The sequence below is a fragment of the Cucurbita maxima genome, unplaced genomic scaffold, assembly GCF_002738345.1.
Source record: "Cucurbita maxima cultivar Rimu unplaced genomic scaffold, Cmax_1.0 Cma_Scf00002, whole genome shotgun sequence".
NCBI lineage: Eukaryota > Viridiplantae > Streptophyta > Magnoliopsida > Cucurbitales > Cucurbitaceae > Cucurbita > Cucurbita maxima.
The window spans coordinates 4,572,603-4,591,560 of NW_019272018.1; the positions used below are offsets into that span (position 1 = coordinate 4,572,603).

The 18,958-nt window shown below is 33.1% G+C and overlaps 2 protein-coding genes and 1 pseudogene across 3 annotated transcripts; 1 reads left to right on the forward strand and 2 right to left on the reverse strand.

Moving 5' to 3' along the window:
* The window catches only part of LOC111497214, a 6,462-nt pseudogene extending 2,517 nt beyond the window's left edge, over positions 1-3,945 (reverse strand).
* A 7,267-nt stretch (positions 3,946-11,212) lies between these two features.
* On the forward strand, positions 11,213-15,764 carry LOC111500268 (potassium channel AKT1-like). Its single transcript, XM_023151985.1, has 10 exons — positions 11,213-11,547; positions 11,902-12,267; positions 12,360-12,735; positions 12,817-13,062; positions 13,145-13,243; positions 13,318-13,350; positions 13,437-13,622; positions 13,723-13,923; positions 14,029-14,104; positions 14,684-15,764. The coding sequence occupies exons 1-10, from the start codon at positions 11,360-11,362 to the stop codon at positions 15,532-15,534; spliced, it is 2,622 nt and encodes an 873-aa protein (XP_023007753.1). The 5' UTR covers positions 11,213-11,359; the 3' UTR covers positions 15,535-15,764.
* A 231-nt stretch (positions 15,765-15,995) lies between these two features.
* Positions 15,996-18,664, reverse strand: LOC111465033. Of its 2 annotated transcripts, none has more exons than XM_023109297.1 (7): positions 18,513-18,664; positions 18,127-18,354; positions 17,829-17,914; positions 17,559-17,705; positions 17,289-17,412; positions 16,311-16,597; positions 15,996-16,230 (listed from the first exon to the last, which is right to left on the reverse strand). In XM_023109297.1, exons 2-7 carry the CDS (start codon positions 18,308-18,310, stop codon positions 16,138-16,140), a joined length of 921 nt encoding a protein of 306 aa, XP_022965065.1. In that variant the 5' UTR covers positions 18,311-18,354; positions 18,513-18,664; the 3' UTR covers positions 15,996-16,137. The 2 variants fall into 2 exon arrangements, with proteins under 2 accessions (XP_022965065.1, XP_022965057.1); XM_023109289.1 differs by having other exon boundaries at positions 18,127-18,364; positions 18,513-18,663.
* Positions 18,665-18,958: the final 294 nt, after the last annotated feature.

Below are 18,958 nucleotides of genomic sequence, written 5' to 3' on the forward strand. Positions count from 1 at the left end.
CCCCCCCCCCCCCCCATCATCTCTCTCTATCTATTCTCTAATTCGCATGCAGATCAATTGTTACTTCCCGACACTTCGTCAGCTCACGAATTATAAACAAGTTTCTTTCGTTTCGCATCAATTTCAAACAATGGCCACTTTCCCTAATGCATCGCTTCAGTAACCATCTCTCACGATGTAATACATATAACAATACGTAAAAAACAACTAATGTAAAAGAAAAGCCAGGATGAAGGATTTACCAGTGCCACCATCGCCAACAAGCACAAGCTTGAAGCTCGGATAATCAACAGTCTTCTGATTCGGCAAAGCCTACAAAATTCGCAAGAAAGTAAAATTAACAAACTAAAATTCAAGATCGATGACTAAACCATCGAACTGAGAAAGATCATCGCACTGGAAGAAGAAGAAGAAGAGAGACTCACCATTGAAGCGCTTGGAGAGTTCGGAAGCGAGAGAAATAAGAAATGAGACGGGTATCGGCGTTTTAGGTCTCACGCCCGTTTGGGGTTTATAAGGTAAACCCCTACTGGCTTTGAAATGACGCTACTTTCTTGGCCGTTGGATTTCAATCTATATCATCTGCACCGTTGCTTTTCCCTATCGCGAAGGTACCTTCTAGAATTCTTTTTTTTTTTTTAAATATATATTTATTTAATGAAACAACCGTAGATTTCAACTGATACGAATTTAGAACTATTTGATATGGTTAGTTATACAATCTTTTAATCGTTTTTTCGTTTATTAAAAATTAATTTATATTCCTAAACATTTAAAACTTTAAATTAATGATAACATCAATTTAATACTTATAAATAAATAATAATTTTGACTTTTACAGGTAAATTTTATTTGATCATTAACTTTAATTTTTTTTAAAATATCTTTAAATTTTAAAATATGTCTAATAAGACATTATACATTTAATTCTATCTACTAAGTTTTGGGAATATTCAACATTTTTTAAATTAATATATTAATTTATTATAAAATTAAATTTATTTTTAATAACACCTTAAAATTTTAAGATAGTGCCAAATAGGTTAATAACTTTTTTAAAATGTCAAATAAATTAACGACTAAACACAAAAACAAAACTCAACTTATTTCATATAAGATTGAAAGTTTATTTATTTATTTTATTTAAAATCAGCTCAGAATTACCTAAAAAAATTATTTTCTCCCACATTTTAAAAATAAGAAAAATGCAGTAAATTGGCGTGTCTATTTTTATTAATTTATTATTGTTATTATTATTATTATTATTTGTAATTTACGTTAACTTTTGTAACTAAAGAAGTAATTTGGCATTGATAGTTTTAAATAAAAATTCTAACTCGAGTTCTAAGTTAATTTAATTCACTGTGAAATTTTAGTATTTTAATTGAAACCTAAAATCACCACTACTTACCTTTTTTTTCATTTAATTAAAACCTTATACAGTGTGCACAAACATAACAATTTCTGTGATGAAATCGAGTCCATGTCGTCCAAGTAAGTCCGATGGACGTTGTTCGATGGAGAAGCGAAGGAAACAATTAACACAAATCAAATAGTGGAACCAACACTCGATACAGAAAAATTCTGCATAATCAGCCGCTTTCACCGGAGGGAGGCCATATGCCTTTCTATAGACAAAATCTCACCAACAGAAACCAACCACAATTCTTGTTTTCATAATCCCCGGAGAAGATAGATTTGCAAAGAGCATCATCACCAGATGATTCACCACTTTTACTCAGAAAGCGTCGTCGTCGTCATCCGGAAGAGGTTGACTGGCAGCAGCTGCCAACTCAGCTTCATGCCTGCACAAAAAACAAGCAGCATGTGAATGAATGCCTCGAACGAATGTGAGTGGTTTTATTTCTCACTGTTGCTGAATAGCCAAGTCAATTTGTACTTCCGGAGGAGCAAGAGCTGGAGACTCCACGAAATGAATGTTCGCATCCCTGTATCGCCATTACACAAGATAAGGAAGTCGATTTTTATGGAAGCTCACATCTTAGAGAAAAAAGTAATTCAAACAGGGAAATGGGGTTACCCAGCCAACTTCCTGGCCAAGTACAGGAATGGTTTTTCAAAGTTGTAGTTACTCTTTGCAGAAATTTCTTAGTACTGTAGGTTTTTCTTCCTGTGGAACGTGACTTGCTTCGCCTTCACCGGCCTATTCTTCACATCGACCTTGTTTCCACAAAGAACAACGGGAATGTTCTCACATACCCTGCAAGTTAACATCTCATCAAATGATAAGCAACTTCATTCATATACAGGAGTTGTGTACAAATAAATGTTAAATCACCTGCATAGATCACGGTGCCATGTAGGTGTTGGATGATAAAAGTCCCACATCGGCTAATTTAGAGAATGATCATGGGTTTATAAGTGAAGAATACTAACTCCATTGGAATGAGGCCTTTTCGGGAAGCCCAAAGCAAATCCATGAGAGCTTATGCTCAAAGTGGACAATATCATACCAATGTGGAGAGTCGTGTTCGTCTAATAGTAGAAACATTTTTGTATGTCAATCTGGCAGTAACATCAAACATGATTATTGCACATTGCCCGTGGATGCTGCAACCATGGATAATGACATAGAATTAGGACTTACAATGATTGGAGGAAATTGAAATCAAAACAAAACTAATACCACATAATAGAAAACTCAAAGCAGACCAAAAGGCCATCAACAAAACATAATCTAACAGATCAAATGTACAGGAGAATAATGAAAATTCAATAATATTACATGAAGAATATGATACAACTTAAGAGGGAAAATGATTATCGAAGGAGACTCCTTCCAAAAAATGAGGAAATTGTTCAACGGAGTATAGCTGGGAACCTATAACTTGTGACCATCTAAAAAAAACCCTAAAGAATAAAAGAGCTAATTCTTTAACTTACTAGTAGCCATCCCGTAAACCACCAAACTTCTCCTGCCCAGCAGTGTCCCAGCAGTAAAATCTAATTTTTCCACAGTTTGTGAAGAAGTCCAATGGGTGCACCTCCACGCCAATGGTTGCTACGTTCATAAGAAACAAAAGAAAGACAAATTCATAACTATACAAGTTGTTTGTTTATTTTAAAGAAAACCCCTTCAATGGACAAAAAATTGCAAAAATACTTACGTTCGTATTTCTTTTCAAACTCCCCTGTCACATGTCTTTCAACAAATGTTGTTTTTCCTGAACAACAAAAGATAACCAATTCAGTCATACTTGTAATTTCAAGTGATTGAAGATCCTATAAATACAACCGATACTACCAATTCAGTCATACTCATGATTTCTTTTTCTTTTCGTTTTTCCTATTTGTGTGCAAGTTCCTGTTTTATCATCCTCGATCACGAGGCAATGTCATGGATTTTCAAGTTTTAATAGCAAACATGAAACAACGAAGAAGGACGATTTTCCTGTTTATATGATCTCAGCCAAGAAAATACAGAGGTTTATGTGGGTTTTAATAATGCACTTCAAATGATGTATCTTGAATACCTTTCGAGTTTGGAGTTCTAACTAAAATTTAAAACCTTAATAAATCATAGACAAGTTTTCTTCTCAGAACAAGAATTCAATCCCCAGGCTCAGGCAATCTTTATTCAGATCACATGCACTAACATAGTTTCAGATTCTAAGCTCTGTTCTTCTCACTCTAAGCTCAAACTAGTACCACTACCTATAAAATATCACTTTTCTCCAAAATGCTATATTCCTATCAGCATAAGATATGATACATTTCGAAAAGGAATATTCAGAAAACAGAATATACCCAAATAGGAAAAACTCGGATAATCAACAGTCTGCTGGTTCGGCAAAGCCTAAGAAATTCACCACAAAATGGAAGCAACAAACAAAAATCAAAAGATATTAAGAAATGTAACCAGATCGAAAACAGATCATCAAAATGAGACTAAAAGAGACTACTCCCCATTGGAATTTGACGATTTAGGTTTAAAATTGTGAGTGGTGGAGAAGGACGGTTTATAGGGTAAGCGACGACTGGCTTTGACCTGACGCTATTCTCTTGACCGTCGGATTTGCAGTCGGATCACACTCCACCGTTGCTTTTCTTCATTGAATTGAATCTTTTGAGTTTTTTGAATTTGAAAAGGGATCTTTTTTCATATTAATTTTGAAATATACGACTAGAAAGAGCCATTCCTATAAATTATGGAAAAGCCCAATTAAGCCCATCGAATACACAAGCCCAATTAAAGCCCTTGAATACATAAGCCCAATTCAGGCCCACTGAATACAAGAGCCCAATTTAAGCCCATTGAATACAAGCCCATATTTATTGTGGGCTTTTAGTGCAAATGGCGTGTTCGGCCGGTTCTCATTTTACATATAAAAGATAATTTACATAAATAAGCCTTTTTTTTTTTTTTTTTTTTTATAATTTCATTATTTTTCCGGATTCCAAGTTGGTATTCAAGAGGTAGGTGGCATAGTTCCAAAATCCAAACGACGTCGTTTAACATTAAAAGGAAACAATTAAATGTCCCCTAAATGGCGTCATCATTCATTCATGATAATATCACCATCCTTTCATAAGTGGGTCTCCCCTGTTGTCGACAATAAGATATAATCACAAATCCATGTTTTCAGACGATTTTTGCAATGAAATGGGAAGTTGATAATAATCAAATTAATTAGAAAAATACCAAAATGTTTTTAAATGTTTGTTTGTTTGTTTGGCCTTTTGGTTCATCAAACTTTAGACCATATATTATTTTTTTTATCATAAGAAAAGGAAAATAAAATCAAACCCTAATGTTGATATAATGTGGGTTCAAGGCACTACTTAATTTACAATTAATACACAACAATTTCATATGAAAGGTGGCAATTTTATTTCCACTTATTATATTATATTAATATTATTTTAAATAGTTTGGACTACTTTTGTCCTTAACCTCTCATATTGCTTCTCAAAAGCTTAGGCATATAAAAAAACATAGCCCACATATCATGTTCCAATGAATAGTGAGAATATGCATAGTTCATTATTCAATTCCATTCGAATTTTATGGTTTAAGTTTCATATGAGGTTTAGTTCGTAAGGGTATCTCACAGTTCAAGAGACTCTCTACTGCTGAAGAATAAGCATGTTCTTGAGCCATCGTAGAAATATAGTTAGGGTTGATAATAGAACGAACAACAAAACTTTACAACAGTTTTTTTTTTTTTTTTTTATACATGTTCACTTGCATCACATACATAAGTGCTCTCTGAACTATGTAATAAGGTAATCCATAACACGACTCTCTCAGTTAAGTTAATCTCACGCCATAACTATTCAATGATATTGGAAGAAGAAATGAAAACGTAACATGACAAAATGTATCGAAAGCGATTTCTTTTCCATTCTTATGAATTCCCAGCCTTGTAATTGCTCTTATAAAACAAAACTTTAAATTCTATAACCAATATGGACTTATGCTAACATTTTCAATCTCTTAGAATTAGAATTAAAAGAATAAAAAGATAAAGGGTTTAGGGTTTTGGGCTCCTCAATCATCAATTTCTTACCTATAATTAGAATCTCATTCCATATGGGAAACCCAAAATCAGTTCATGTAAGCCACTAGAATAAAGCAAATTAACACAAATAATTGAATGGCAGATATAGAAACCAAAATTTATAAATAAAAAAAATAAGCATATGATTAAAGATATATATTAAATTACAATCACATGTACCTTAGTATAAATAGACCTTACGTATAATTAATAATAAACTTTAGTGTCATTCAACAGACACGATTCTTTACATTATTTGCATTTTCTCACATAATTGATTCATCTAAATTGACAAAACAATAAGGTTTTTGGGACCCATCGAATTAAAATGGGACATCAAAATCCTCGTTAGTTTAAAAATGCTCATTAATCAGTAGGAAAAGAAGAACTTGCAAGTAATTCAAAAAGTTAGTAGTAGTAGTTGGCGACCTCTAAATCATTTATTATTCAATATCGTTCCATGCTTGTTCAACATTGACGTGATCTCGTCTCAAATTAAAATAACGTTCAAAATTAATAAAAATATTGGAAATAGTTTTTGAAAATATGAAGAAAAATAAAGAAAATTCAACTGCGCCTAGATTAAATTTTTTTAATGGTACAACTTTTACTAGACTTTTCTAAAAAAAGGTGTAATAAATTTAATATAGATTATGATATTGATATGATGAAAACTGAAAACAATAATTATATTATATTTCTTTTCTAAATATGAGGCTCGTGTCATTATAATATAAGGCAGCCTCTAATGACTTAAATAAAGAGTTTTGACGAATTGCAAAAATTTATTTAAAAGCCTAAAAATATGGGGTTTTATTTAGTAGGAGAAAATATGGCCAAATAATCATGGAAAAGTAATTAATTATCGAGAAATTTCCTCGAAATTGTCATTAATGAAAGACCCAAAAAAAAAAAAAAAAAACACAAACAATTTATTATTAATATCGATTACAAATATTAAATATTTTTAATCTTTTTTAAATATATATATATATATATCAAAAATCCCTTTTCATAATTTACTGTAAATTTATTTAAAAAGTTAGAGATTTTAACGTATATAAATAATTGAAGAATTAAAGGGAGAATATTATCATCTAATGAAATTCACAGACGTAATAATCTTAAACGTTAAATACTAAAAAAGTTGAGAAAAGGTTTTTTAAAAAAAATGTGAAATTAAGAGAATATTATTATACGCAACTTTACTATTATTATTGTTATTAATTTCCCCTTAAAATGGAATTCACAGACGTTATTATCTCCAAAAGGAATTTTAAAAGGATAAACACAAAGTCCTCTTTACATAGTTCTCGAATAATTTAGGCAACACTTTTTTTTTGACATATTGAACTTCAACTTCATTTTAATTTGTGCTTCTTACCCTTATTTTTCAGAATATTACATTCTACCCCCATAATTTTAGAATCTTACATCACAGCTCCCTAGACAAAATTCATTTAAATTTAGGCATTCTTTTAAAAAATAAAATTATTTTAGTTCTTGAATAGACAAAAAAATTTAGTAAGTTTCTATTACCTAAAATTATTGGTCAAATTATTATTATTTTTAGTTAGATTTGTTAATTCTTTAATTACCACATTTGGGTTAATATTAATATTTTGTTTCACCCATTTAAACCTAACTCAAATCAGTTATGAAAATAATAAATGTGACCATGGGTTAATATTCATTCTTTTCGGTAATTTTCCTACGATTCTTATGAGTGGAGCAAAGCATGCTAGAAAGAATGTGACCGTGTCGTAGGGGCGAAGGAGAACGTTAGAGCTCATAGCTATTAAATTTTAATTCAAATTTTGAGCATGAATTGTTATATCTACGCTAAATTTGTATTTATTCATTACTTATAATTAATTATTGATATATTTCAAGAAAAAATTAATTTAAAAAATTATACAACCAAATAATTATGAAATGAGACAAATTTAAAAAAAAATGGTAATAAAAAAACAACTAAAAAAAATCCTATAACGTTGGGCATTCCCATTGAAAAAAAAGGACAGAGAATTGCGCAAGTGTATTTATACGGAAATGTTCAGTGTACGTTGACTTTACTTTTGGAAAGAAAATAATATTTTAATTTATGAATATTATATATTTCTTATTTATTTCCTTTTGTAGTTTGATTAATGTTTAGTATTCTAAATACTCATGCGTATGAGAAGACTAAAATATAATATTTTATAGTATTAAATAAAGTTGGAAATTATAGATTGAAAGTTGAACCCCATAAATAAAAATGTCCAATTTGGATATATATATATATATATTATTGAATGAGATACGCATATTTATTAAAGATAATGTAAATAATAATAATAATTAATTGTAAAAAATTGTTTCCATTGTCGATAAGAAGTCAAAGCGTATTTCATAGAAAAATACCATGGACTAAAAGGTCAAAATTCAAAGCATGGTTAAGAGAAAGTCAACCATGAATGGGAGTGGTAGGTTGGGCATGGGGGTTTTGTGACTTCATCAACATTAATTCTCTATCAAATGTCACCTACTTTCATCCTTTCAATTATTTTAATTGGACCACCCTTTAAATTAAGTATTATAGTTCGTTCCCAAAATCGAGACATGATAATATACATGATTTTCATGTGACAATAACAGTAAAATATATATAAAAAAAAATATATGCCTATAAAAGAAAAGAGGAATTTGCACACATGAATGAACCAAATAATTTCAATATCTGGTAAAAAAGAGGTACATAAATGAATCAAGACTACAGTCGAATGGAAACAATTATAAGAATATAATGATTAAGAAAAATTTAAAGGAAATGAAATTTATATGTTGTATTACCTCTTAAGAATACTATAAGAACCCAAGTTGGTTTGTTAACCCGGTTTTAAAAGAATAATTTTAGGATTTTTTTGAGTTTTTACCTATTAAGGTTAAAACAAACTAAAACAAATTCAACTGATCAAAGTATGGGCAATACATACCCAATTGACCGGGAGAGTTGTAATTTTGGCCTCAACCAAAATTTTACTCTTCTTTTTTTTTTGTCATTCTCTATTGGTTCAAACTTATCTCGTATTTGAATATTTTTTTTATTAGTTTTGTTTGATAAAGGTTTAAACGGTGCACATAAGTAAAATTCTAACTCCAAAAGAATGTTGGGATCGAATCACCGAAGATAGAGAGAAAGGTATATGTAAGAGAACTCGAGTAGCATTCAAAATAAGTGTGGTACGAAAATAAACAGGTGTTTAGAGTATCTTAATTTTAAAATTTAAAAGGTTTTTTTTTCAAGAATAATTTTTTTTTTTTTGCATTAAAAAATAATATATCTTGTAATTAAATCCGCCTCTGGAGATAACATTGGAATAATAGGTGGCACTGGAATGTGGTCGGCAAGAAACTGAAGGGTAATATTTGGAAATAATAAAAAAATGCATTAAAAGGTAATTAGTTAAATAATTATTGGAAGGAGGATTTAGACGGGAGTCCGGAATGACATGTCATCACTATCTTCCATTATGCCATTACTCCAAGCCTCACAATAGCTTAACAATTAAGGTACGCTTCCTGTTTTCAAGAAATTAAATGAAAGTACCGTTATAGACTACCCTGAGGTTAGCAGTTTACACTGTTTAATATACGATAAGATCTACATCTAACATGTCAAAATGGTAATTTCTTATATCCCTAAAAAAAAAAAAAAAATCTAATACTCTCCAATTTAGGATATAAATCAAGACTGAGATTCTAGGCCACATGCATTAAAAATTAAGACTTGTTTACTTATGGTTTCTTATGGTTTCATATACCTGATTTTTAAAGTTCTTTTTTTTTGTCGGTTACCTTGTCATCATAAGTTATCCACTCTTTAATTTTTATTTTATCTTTTGGATAATTTCTTCTACATTTTGGTCCAAATGTATTTAATTATCGTTAAATTATTATTTTATTGAGATTAGCTGCATGTCTAGATATGGTAATAAAACAATTTCAAATGAGTAATTATTCATTAATATACTACTTAAACGTAAATTTCTATTAATTAGTATTAATCAATTTGCATACTAAGTATTACGCTACATAAAGTAAATTTATATTAATAAGTAAATTTCTCTTTGTTATGGTCATTCATGAGTTTAAATATATTAGTAAAAGAATAAATGGTAAAAAAACACCACATTTCTTCAGACAAAATTTGACAATTTTCTTATATAATTGAGATATATAATATATATTTAACTTAGACTATAAATAAATAAAATAATTTAGGGTGGGCGTGAAAGTCAGAAGACATGCACGCAAGGTGGTTGGTGTTTCAGGCGAGTCATCTCACGCGCATAATGCGCGCGAGGATGATTTTTTTTTTTTTTTTAATTTTAAAAAAAGGAATTTCCCGTTTTTGCCCATCACGGATTTGTAGACTTCAGCTGGAATACATTTTACGAGGGTTTACCTCTGCCAGCGTGGCATGGCGGTGTTTCCCATCCAAGGGCAATTTGGACTTCTCTCTTAAAATAACCGAATTATAATCATTTTTATTAAATTCTCAAATTTCTTTCCTCTTTTTGTGCTTGAATTTGTTTTTTTATTTTTATTTTTTTATTTAAGCTTTGTTTTTGGAATAATATTATAAATAATAATAACAATAATCACATATAAATCCTTCCATCTAAAAACAATGTTGAATAATAAAAAAAAAAAAGATAAGTATGCATATAATTTAAAATATTAAATACACAATTTTTGAATTTATGACTGAAGAATAAATATTTATTTCCTTTTTTTTTTTTTTCATTTCAGTTTTATCCCTAAACAGTAAAATTCCTACAATTTTACCGTTTAAGTGTCCATTCCTTAGGAATTCTAATCACCTAATTAATTCGTTAACGTGTTGAAGATATTGCTTTAAAGTAAGTCATAGCAAATCTTTAATATTATATCTAAAGTTTCTTATTAAAGATCCAAGGCTCGATTCTCCCACCCAAATTATTACTAAATTAAAAAAAAATTATTTGCACATGCGTGTGTGTGTATATATATATATATACACACACTTTTATTTTTATATAAAAATTGAATTTATAATAAGTCAAAGAGGAATAATTATTTCTCATTTATTGTTTTCTGTTTCACATTTACCCATACCAGTAAAAACTCCACACTTGTACATAAAGTTTTTATATTTATTTTTTATTATGAGTTTATAATGTATTAAATACACATAAAAATATAAATATATTGGTTGAATCTTGAAATAATTTTTTTTAATCCAATAAATATAGAGATAAAGATGGAAGCTTTACAATTAATTTGACGATATTATAACTCACCATTCCACCTAAATGGAAAAGGTAAGAATTAAAATATTTAAGGTATAGAGAATAAAAATCTTTTGAAAAATTGAAATATATAAGTAGAAATATAGTAATTTCACAATACCAATACAAAAAGGAAATTAAAAAAAAAAAAAAAAAAGTTTCCATGGCCAATATTACAGCACAAGGCAAACACGGCGTTAGGGGAATAGGAATCCAAACAGAAGAAGGTTTGACCCATTTGATTAAATTAAGGGTAATAGTGAATTGGGTGCAAAAATAACTGTGCTGTGGGAGCCGCTCCCGAAAAGCCTACGCGCAGTGAAGAAGAAACGCGCCTATATAACAGAGCCGAGGGTTGATGGCCTGCAAGGTTCAAGCTAATAGCAAACGATCTGACCCCACTTCACAAAAAACGCTATATAAGCAAACCGAATCAAACCCAAGAACACGAACAAGATATTCAAACCAACAGGGAAGGTGAGAGAGATTTTCTTCTCTCTCTTTTTTTCGTAGTTTTCAGTAATGGAGGGCCTCAGAAACAGAGGAGTTTTCAAGGTTTCTGTTTGTGGGCAACAGGAGCTCGAGCAACTCTCTAGAGATGGCAGTCAGTATAGCCTCACCACCGGAATATTGCCGTCTCTTGGAGCTAGAAGCAACCGGAGAGTTAAGCTTCGGTGGTTTATCATATCGCCCTATGACCGTCGATACAGGTCAGTTTGTTCTTCATCATCATTCATGCATTGATTCCTTCTTATTGCCTTTTTTAGCAGTTGCTTTGACTTCCATCATCAATTTTATTCAACCTTTTCAATTGGGTTTGAAAAAAAAAAAATTAATCTATGCCTTCTTAATCCATTTATGTATTGAATGGTGGGATTCAGAATTCCCCTGTTTGTAAATAATACAATCTCTGCACCTTTTTGTTTTTTATTTAGGTTATGCAACCTTTTTGTTCTTATTGATGTATTTGTGTAATCTTGCGTTATTTTATGTTTGTTTGTATAGGGTGATGCATATTTGTTTCAATTTTCTGAAAAAAGTGGCTAAGATTTTGCTATCTACAGGATTTGGGAGACATTTCTAGTTGTTTTAGTGGTTTATACAGCTTGGGTCTCGCCGTTCGAGTTTGGATTCCTTAAGAAACCCCAATCGCCACTCTCAGTTACAGACAATGTGGTTAATGGGTTTTTTGCTGTGGATATTGTTCTAACATTCTTCGTGGCTTATCTTCATAAAGCCACCTATTTACTTGTGGATGAACCGAAGAAGATAGCTCTAAAGTATGCACGTTCATGGCTAATCTTTGATGTCATATCAACAATCCCTTCCGAACTTGCTCAGAAAATTTCCCCACCACCGCTCCGTTCTTATGGATTATTCAACATGCTTCGTTTATGGCGTCTAAGAAGAGTCAGTGCTCTGTTTTCCAGGTACGAACACTTTTAACTTTGTCTATATTAGCAAGAAGAATCAAAGATGTGTTCAACGTTGAATTAATCTCCATTTTCTTTCTTCCGAACAGATTGGAAAAAGATAAGAACTATAACTACTTCTGGGTTCGATGTGCGAAGCTCATTTGTGTTACTCTCTTTGCGGTTCATTGTGCTGCATGTTTCTATTATCTGATTGCTGCTCGTAATAGTGACCCGACTAAAACATGGATTGGAGCGTCTATTGATGACTTTCTTAATCAAAGTTTGTGGGTTAGATATGTCACTTCCATTTACTGGTCCATCACTACCTTAACCACTGTTGGGTATGGCGATTTGCATCCTGTGAATTCGAAGGAGATGATTTTTGACATCTTCTACATGCTTTTCAATCTTGGCTTGACAGCATATTTGATTGGAAATATGACCAACTTAGTTGTTCATGGCACCGGTAGAACTAGAAAATTTGTAAGTGTACATAATTCAAACATCTTGATAATTTGTTGGTTTTGCTGATGTTCCTACTACTTTGGTGCTTGTTTTTCTCAGAGAGATACCATTCAAGCGGCTTCGAGTTTCGCTCATAGGAATCAACTTCCTCCCCGTTTGCAAGATCAAATGCTTGCACATTTGTGTCTAAAGTTCAGGACTGATTCTGAGGGATTGCAGCAGCAAGAAACTCTCGACTCCTTACCTAAAGCCATCCGATCGAGCATTTCTCATTATCTGTTCTATTCTCTAGTAGACAAAGTCTACTTGTTTCGCGGTGTTTCGAATGATCTACTTTTTCAACTGGTAATTAGCTGAAGTTTTCGAGGTTTTAACCGTGATAATTCTTCTTTTTATTATGAGCTAATTGATTTGCTGTATGTTAAAGGTTTCAGAAATGAAGGCAGAGTACTTTCCTCCAAAGGAAGATGTGATTTTACAAAACGAAGCGCCGACCGACTTTTACATTCTTGTCACGGGTGCTGTGGTAATTATTTAAGTTCTTTGATTATGAACCCAAATTCTGTTCTACCCAAGTCTAATGTTTGATTCTTTTCCCAGGATTTGCTGGTTCTCAAGAATGGAGTTGAACAGGCAAGTCTGTTTATTGAAGCTCTTGGATAGTTAGAATATTGGATTTTTGGTGTTATTTGCTGACTGAACTGCTCCAATATTTGCAGCTTGTTGGAGAGGCTAGAACCGGGGATCTTTGTGGTGAGATTGGGGTGTTATGTTACAGGCCACAACTATTTACGGTGCGCACGAAGCGATTGAGTCAGTTGCTGCGTCTGAATCGTACTGCTTTCCTTAATATTGTTCAATCTAATGTCGGTGACGGGACCATAATCATGAACAATCTTCTTCAGGTCTGCTTCCTTATTACATATATGTTATGTTGGTTAAACAGAGTTCCCTCCGGATGATGTCTATAGACTTGATTAACAAGTATATTTTCTTGGATGGCAGCATTTGAGGGACCTCAAAGACAAGGACCCCATCATGGAAGGGGTATTGTTGGAGACAGAGAACATGCTAGCTAGAGGCAGAATGGACCTACCACTCAGTCTTTGCTTTGCAACACTTAGAGGAGATGACTTGCTTTTACACCAGCTTTTGAAACGAGGTCTCGATCCAAATGAATCGGACAACAACGGGCGTACTTCACTCGTGAGCTCAATTTCCTGTTGCTCTAAACATTTTCCAAAAGATTTACATGTTTCTGAGTTTGAATCCTTTCTTTTTCTTGTTATATCCACATTCATGTAATACCAGCACATAGCAGCATCAAAAGGAAACGAGAACTGTGTGCTTCTGTTACTGGACTATGGAGCTGATCCCAATAGCAGAGGTACTCATATCCTTTATTACTGATATTAACGGCATCACCAGCAGCTGTGTTTCAATAACTATTTGCTTCTCATGATACTAACTTCTCCATGCAACGAAAATAAGGTGGCACCGCGTTGACTTTCTTTGCCCTGCAAATGCATTTATTTCTCCCCATTATTCAACTTCAAGTCAACTATCTTCTTTAACTTATTTGCTTGTTTTTTTAAATATAATCTGAGAATTCTGTGGTCTTGTATTTAATAACCGAGTTGACCAAATATTCTTATTTGAAAAAGTCTTATCTCAATAGTCGTTTGCTTTAGACACCTTTGGAGTCCATTAGAACATTTAGTCCAACTGTCCTGTCTCATTTCCCTTTATGGGTGTTGTTATTAATGCTGTGTCTTTGCTGGCATCCAATTTGTTTATCATAGCTTGATAAACAGATCGTATCGCATTAGAATATGTCTTATCATGTGCTTCGTGGTTGAAACTGATAAACATGTGGAATTATTGAAAGAATTCATTCTCGGATAAAAATTTTGATTGATTCACAGACTGGAAAGTTGATTATTTTCTACGGTATCTCTTTCTACAGATTCTGATGGAAGTGTGCCATTGTGGGAGGCGATACTAGGTGGCCATGAGCCAGTTATTCAGCTACTTATGGACAATGGAGCTAATCTTCGATCGGGGGACGTGGGTCAATTTGTGTGCACTGCTGCAGAGCAAAACAACCTCCAGTTGCTCAAGGAGATTGTCCGATATGGAGGAGACGTTAGGAGTGCCAAGATCAATGGAACGACAGCTTTACATGTTGCTGTTTGTGAAGACAACATTGAGATTGTTAAGTTCCTTCTTCAACAAGGAGCTGATATTGACAAAGCTGATGTTCATGGATGGACTCCAAGAGATCTAGCAGACCAACAGGGGCATGAAGAGATTAAAAATCTCTTCCAGACAACCAAAGAGTCAAAAACTCAATCTGTCATTGCCATTCCCGAGAAGCAGAATGGGATTCGCTTCCTTGGAAGATTTACAAGCGAGCCTACGATTCGCCCCATACCTCAGGAAGGAAATGATGGTTCATTGTCGGGTCATTCACGTCCACGGCGTAGAACTAACAACTTCAATAACTCGTTGTTTGGAATCATGTCAGCAGCTCACTCTGGCGGGAAAGACATTCTTTTTCCTGATAACCAAACTGGAGGAGAGCACTCAGGAACCAACCCTGCTAGGGTGATTATCAGCTGTCCAGAGATTGGCGAAGTTGGTGGGAAGTTGGTTCTGCTTCCGGGAAGTTACAACGAGCTGCTCGAGATTGGTTCGAAGAAATATGGGATTGTGGGTGCAAAGGTATTGACCAAAGATGGAGCTGCCATTGAAGATATAGAGGTCATTAGAGACGGTGATCATCTTGTTTTTGTCAGCGATGGAAAAACCATATAGTACTACCTTTTTTTGTTTTGTTTTCAATCAGCGAAGCCGAGGGGCGATATGGTATAGATAGGGAGATTCGTAAAGTTCAAATCTTGTATATAGTGCATCATTCTTTAAGCAAATATGAATGCATTTACCATTTCATGACACCCAAACTGGTGGTGAGAAATTTGAAATGGGACAGCTTTGGATTCACACAAAATTTTATTCTAACAACTTTTCGATCCAAATTCACCTTCGAATTGTCTTGGTTGTTAAGCGATAAAAAGTTGAATAAGAATGTAGATAAAAAGTTGATCTACGTTTAAATTCACTTAAATTTCACAAATAATTTATCTTATAAATAACTATTTTTGAAAGAAGTAACTATCTATATGAATAATGCCCCACTTCATGAACACTTGAGAAACAATCAAAATGTTGAGGATGACAATGGCCTAAAAACTGAAACTGGAGCACAAAATGCGAGAAGGGGTGAGTGACAAATTAGTTAAAATCTATTTTCCACATTGCTCATTTATAACAACGCAGTTAAGCAAATGCACATTGTATCGTCTCAAACAAAAGATCATAGCAAACAAAATAAAAATTTAACACCTCATCTGCCATTCATTACAGGAGCTGTAGCATTTTCAAGTGCTGTTCATGTTCTGGATCCAATTTTGGAGGGGTATAACAACCGTGAAGATCCTCCACCACATATTCCTACAGAAAAGTGAAGTATAAAAACCAGTACCAGGTATGGTATCCACTAACAACAAACACAAACGGGTTTAGAACTTTACTTTAGTCAGCTCCCTTTTGGTGAGAATGTGGTAATGCCTTTGCCAGATCCTTTGGATAGCCATAGTAGCAGCGAGGAAACCATAAGCTATGCCAAGGATTACAAAGATAACGACGAAAACAATAACAAGTGCAAAGCAGGCCTCCATAGATGCAGGGAAACAATCCAAGATACCCCAGCCATAGCAACAGTTGTGACACCCAGCAACTCGTGGATCGTTACTATTCAGGGAGGAACAATGTAGTATGAGCCCGAAAAATCCAAGCAGAACAAAGAAGGCCAGAACCCCTGGCATAAGGCAAACATGCATACAACAATACATTAATAAATCAAAACTCCATGAAACAAGTTGTCGACAATGCATAATTAATCCGATAACTCTTCGAACCATGAAATTTAGAAAAAGAAAAATGCTCAGAAAGAAATTGGTGAACAAAGGAGCTGTATCCAAAGACAAGACCTCAGCATGAAATTCGAAATGGAAGCTGAATTTAATTTTACAAGCAGTCAACTTAAATGAAAGATTTCACATACTTTTCAGGGGAGAGGGGAGTGTTATTGACAATGCGTCAATGTGTAACAGCCCAAGCCCAAGCCCACCTCTAGCAAATATTGTACTCTTTGGGCTTTCCCTTCCGGGTTCCCCTCAAGGTTTTAAAACGCATTTGCTAGGGAAAAGTCTTCACACCCTTATAAAGAATGCTTCGTTCCTCCCTCCTCTCCGCAGTAAAATAATTATTTTGACAGGAATGTAGATGAAGATATCCATTTTCCATCGTGAACTAGTAATAAGCTTTCAACACTAATAAAATGAGAGATTTTACGTCCCTGCTACTTCATCTTGAGTATGAATAAACAATACAATGCACAACGAAGCCTGAATTTATCAATAAAAGAATTTGTATTTGGGATGATCCGGCACGTCTAAGATCCAATTCTTAAAGAAAAAGTAGACCAGTTTAGATGAAAAGTAGTTTACCAATACAGTAATAAAATGGAATAGGATGTTTGGAGAGAATACGATCCCATCCATCACTGAAAGAATTTCTGAATGCCCCATCTTTGTCCATAATATACGCATAACCACCCATTGCAGCTATTAACTGCAAAAGGGATAAACCCTCCATTATCAAAGTGCAGACAAGATTTTCCATAAAAGTTTATGTTTAAACATTTAATTTTCTCATGCATTTCAGAAAAAGAGAATTCGAATTGACTTTAGAATCGTAGGAAGTTTAAGTGAACTCACAGTTTGAACAGCTAGAAATACAAGGAGAACATCCCTTGCCACAAAAAGCCTGAATTTAACTTTACGCCAAGAGTTGTCCTCAAATAAGGAAACTTTCAGATGAAATTGGGATTTGCATGTTGTGCAATGCGAGAAAGCAAACCCTTCCTGCAGAATTACGAGAATCCTTTCAGATTGATTAAAATCATAAGAAAATAGAATAGGAAACAAGCAAATCCTTGATAGTCGAAAGCAGGAACACCGTAGAAGAACTAAAATAAAGAAATTTGCCTTAATGGAGCGCCAATGATCAAGACAAGATCGATGGACAAACTGCTGTGTGCCTTTGCACATGCATGGAGAAATCAGTTCATCTTCTGTAAAATGGAAAATTGGATTTGAGCCAGTGGAAGAAGATATTACCCCAGCTATGAAAACTCGTATATGACTGTAATAATCAGTGGTATTACCCCCCAAGATGCGATGAAGCTAAAATTCAACAGAATTGCGCCAACATCTAAATTGTTTAACCGAGCATGAATTAAGAAGAAAATAAACATCCAACGAGGAAAGTAACGATGAAATTGACCTGGTTCAGCGTCGCTCTCTAGGCAAATACGACAACAGGGAATGGAACCAGCTTCAGCATCCTCATCGTCCCTGATTTCATCGGAGGTTCCACCATGGGATGAATCGGACTGATTCTCAAGCAGAGGATCAGAGTCAGTAGGTTTTTGGGCAATAGACGATTCCAACTGTACTTCCCCTTTCATTGGTTATCTCCTTACCCGAAAGAGAACGACCGAAGCTTTCAGCCCTAGAACAAACTTGATCACAAATTCACAAAGATCAAAAACCATCACCCAGAATTAGAATTAAATATATGGAAGTCAATCCATCGTTCATCCAAATTAACACGAAAAGAAAACTTAAAAGTAATTGGAAAAAAACGAAATTAGAGAGCTCCAAATCGACCTGAAATCGAGGAAATATTCGGACCGGAGTTTTTGCAGATGTCGATGAATATTAATGTGAAGAATAATAGAAATGTTGAAGAAAGCAGATGTTTTAAAAATAATTCTTGGAACCGAACATTTTTTGGAATTAATTTCTAAACTCTTCATATAATAAATTCAAAGACTATAGTTTCAAAAATGGGACTGTATGAGTATACATTATTTTGAAACTATAGTCCCATTTCGATAATTTATGAATTATGAGTCGATCATTTAATAGCCATGTCATTTATGGTTGTATTTCCACCAAAAAATCGAATCAAATTAACCATGGTTGGAAATAAATTTTTTTTTATTTAAATCATATTTAAATATTCCACCATTCTCATTTAAAATTTAAATATATATATATATATATATATTCTATTTTATTTAATATATTTAATATTAATTTAACCATTTTAA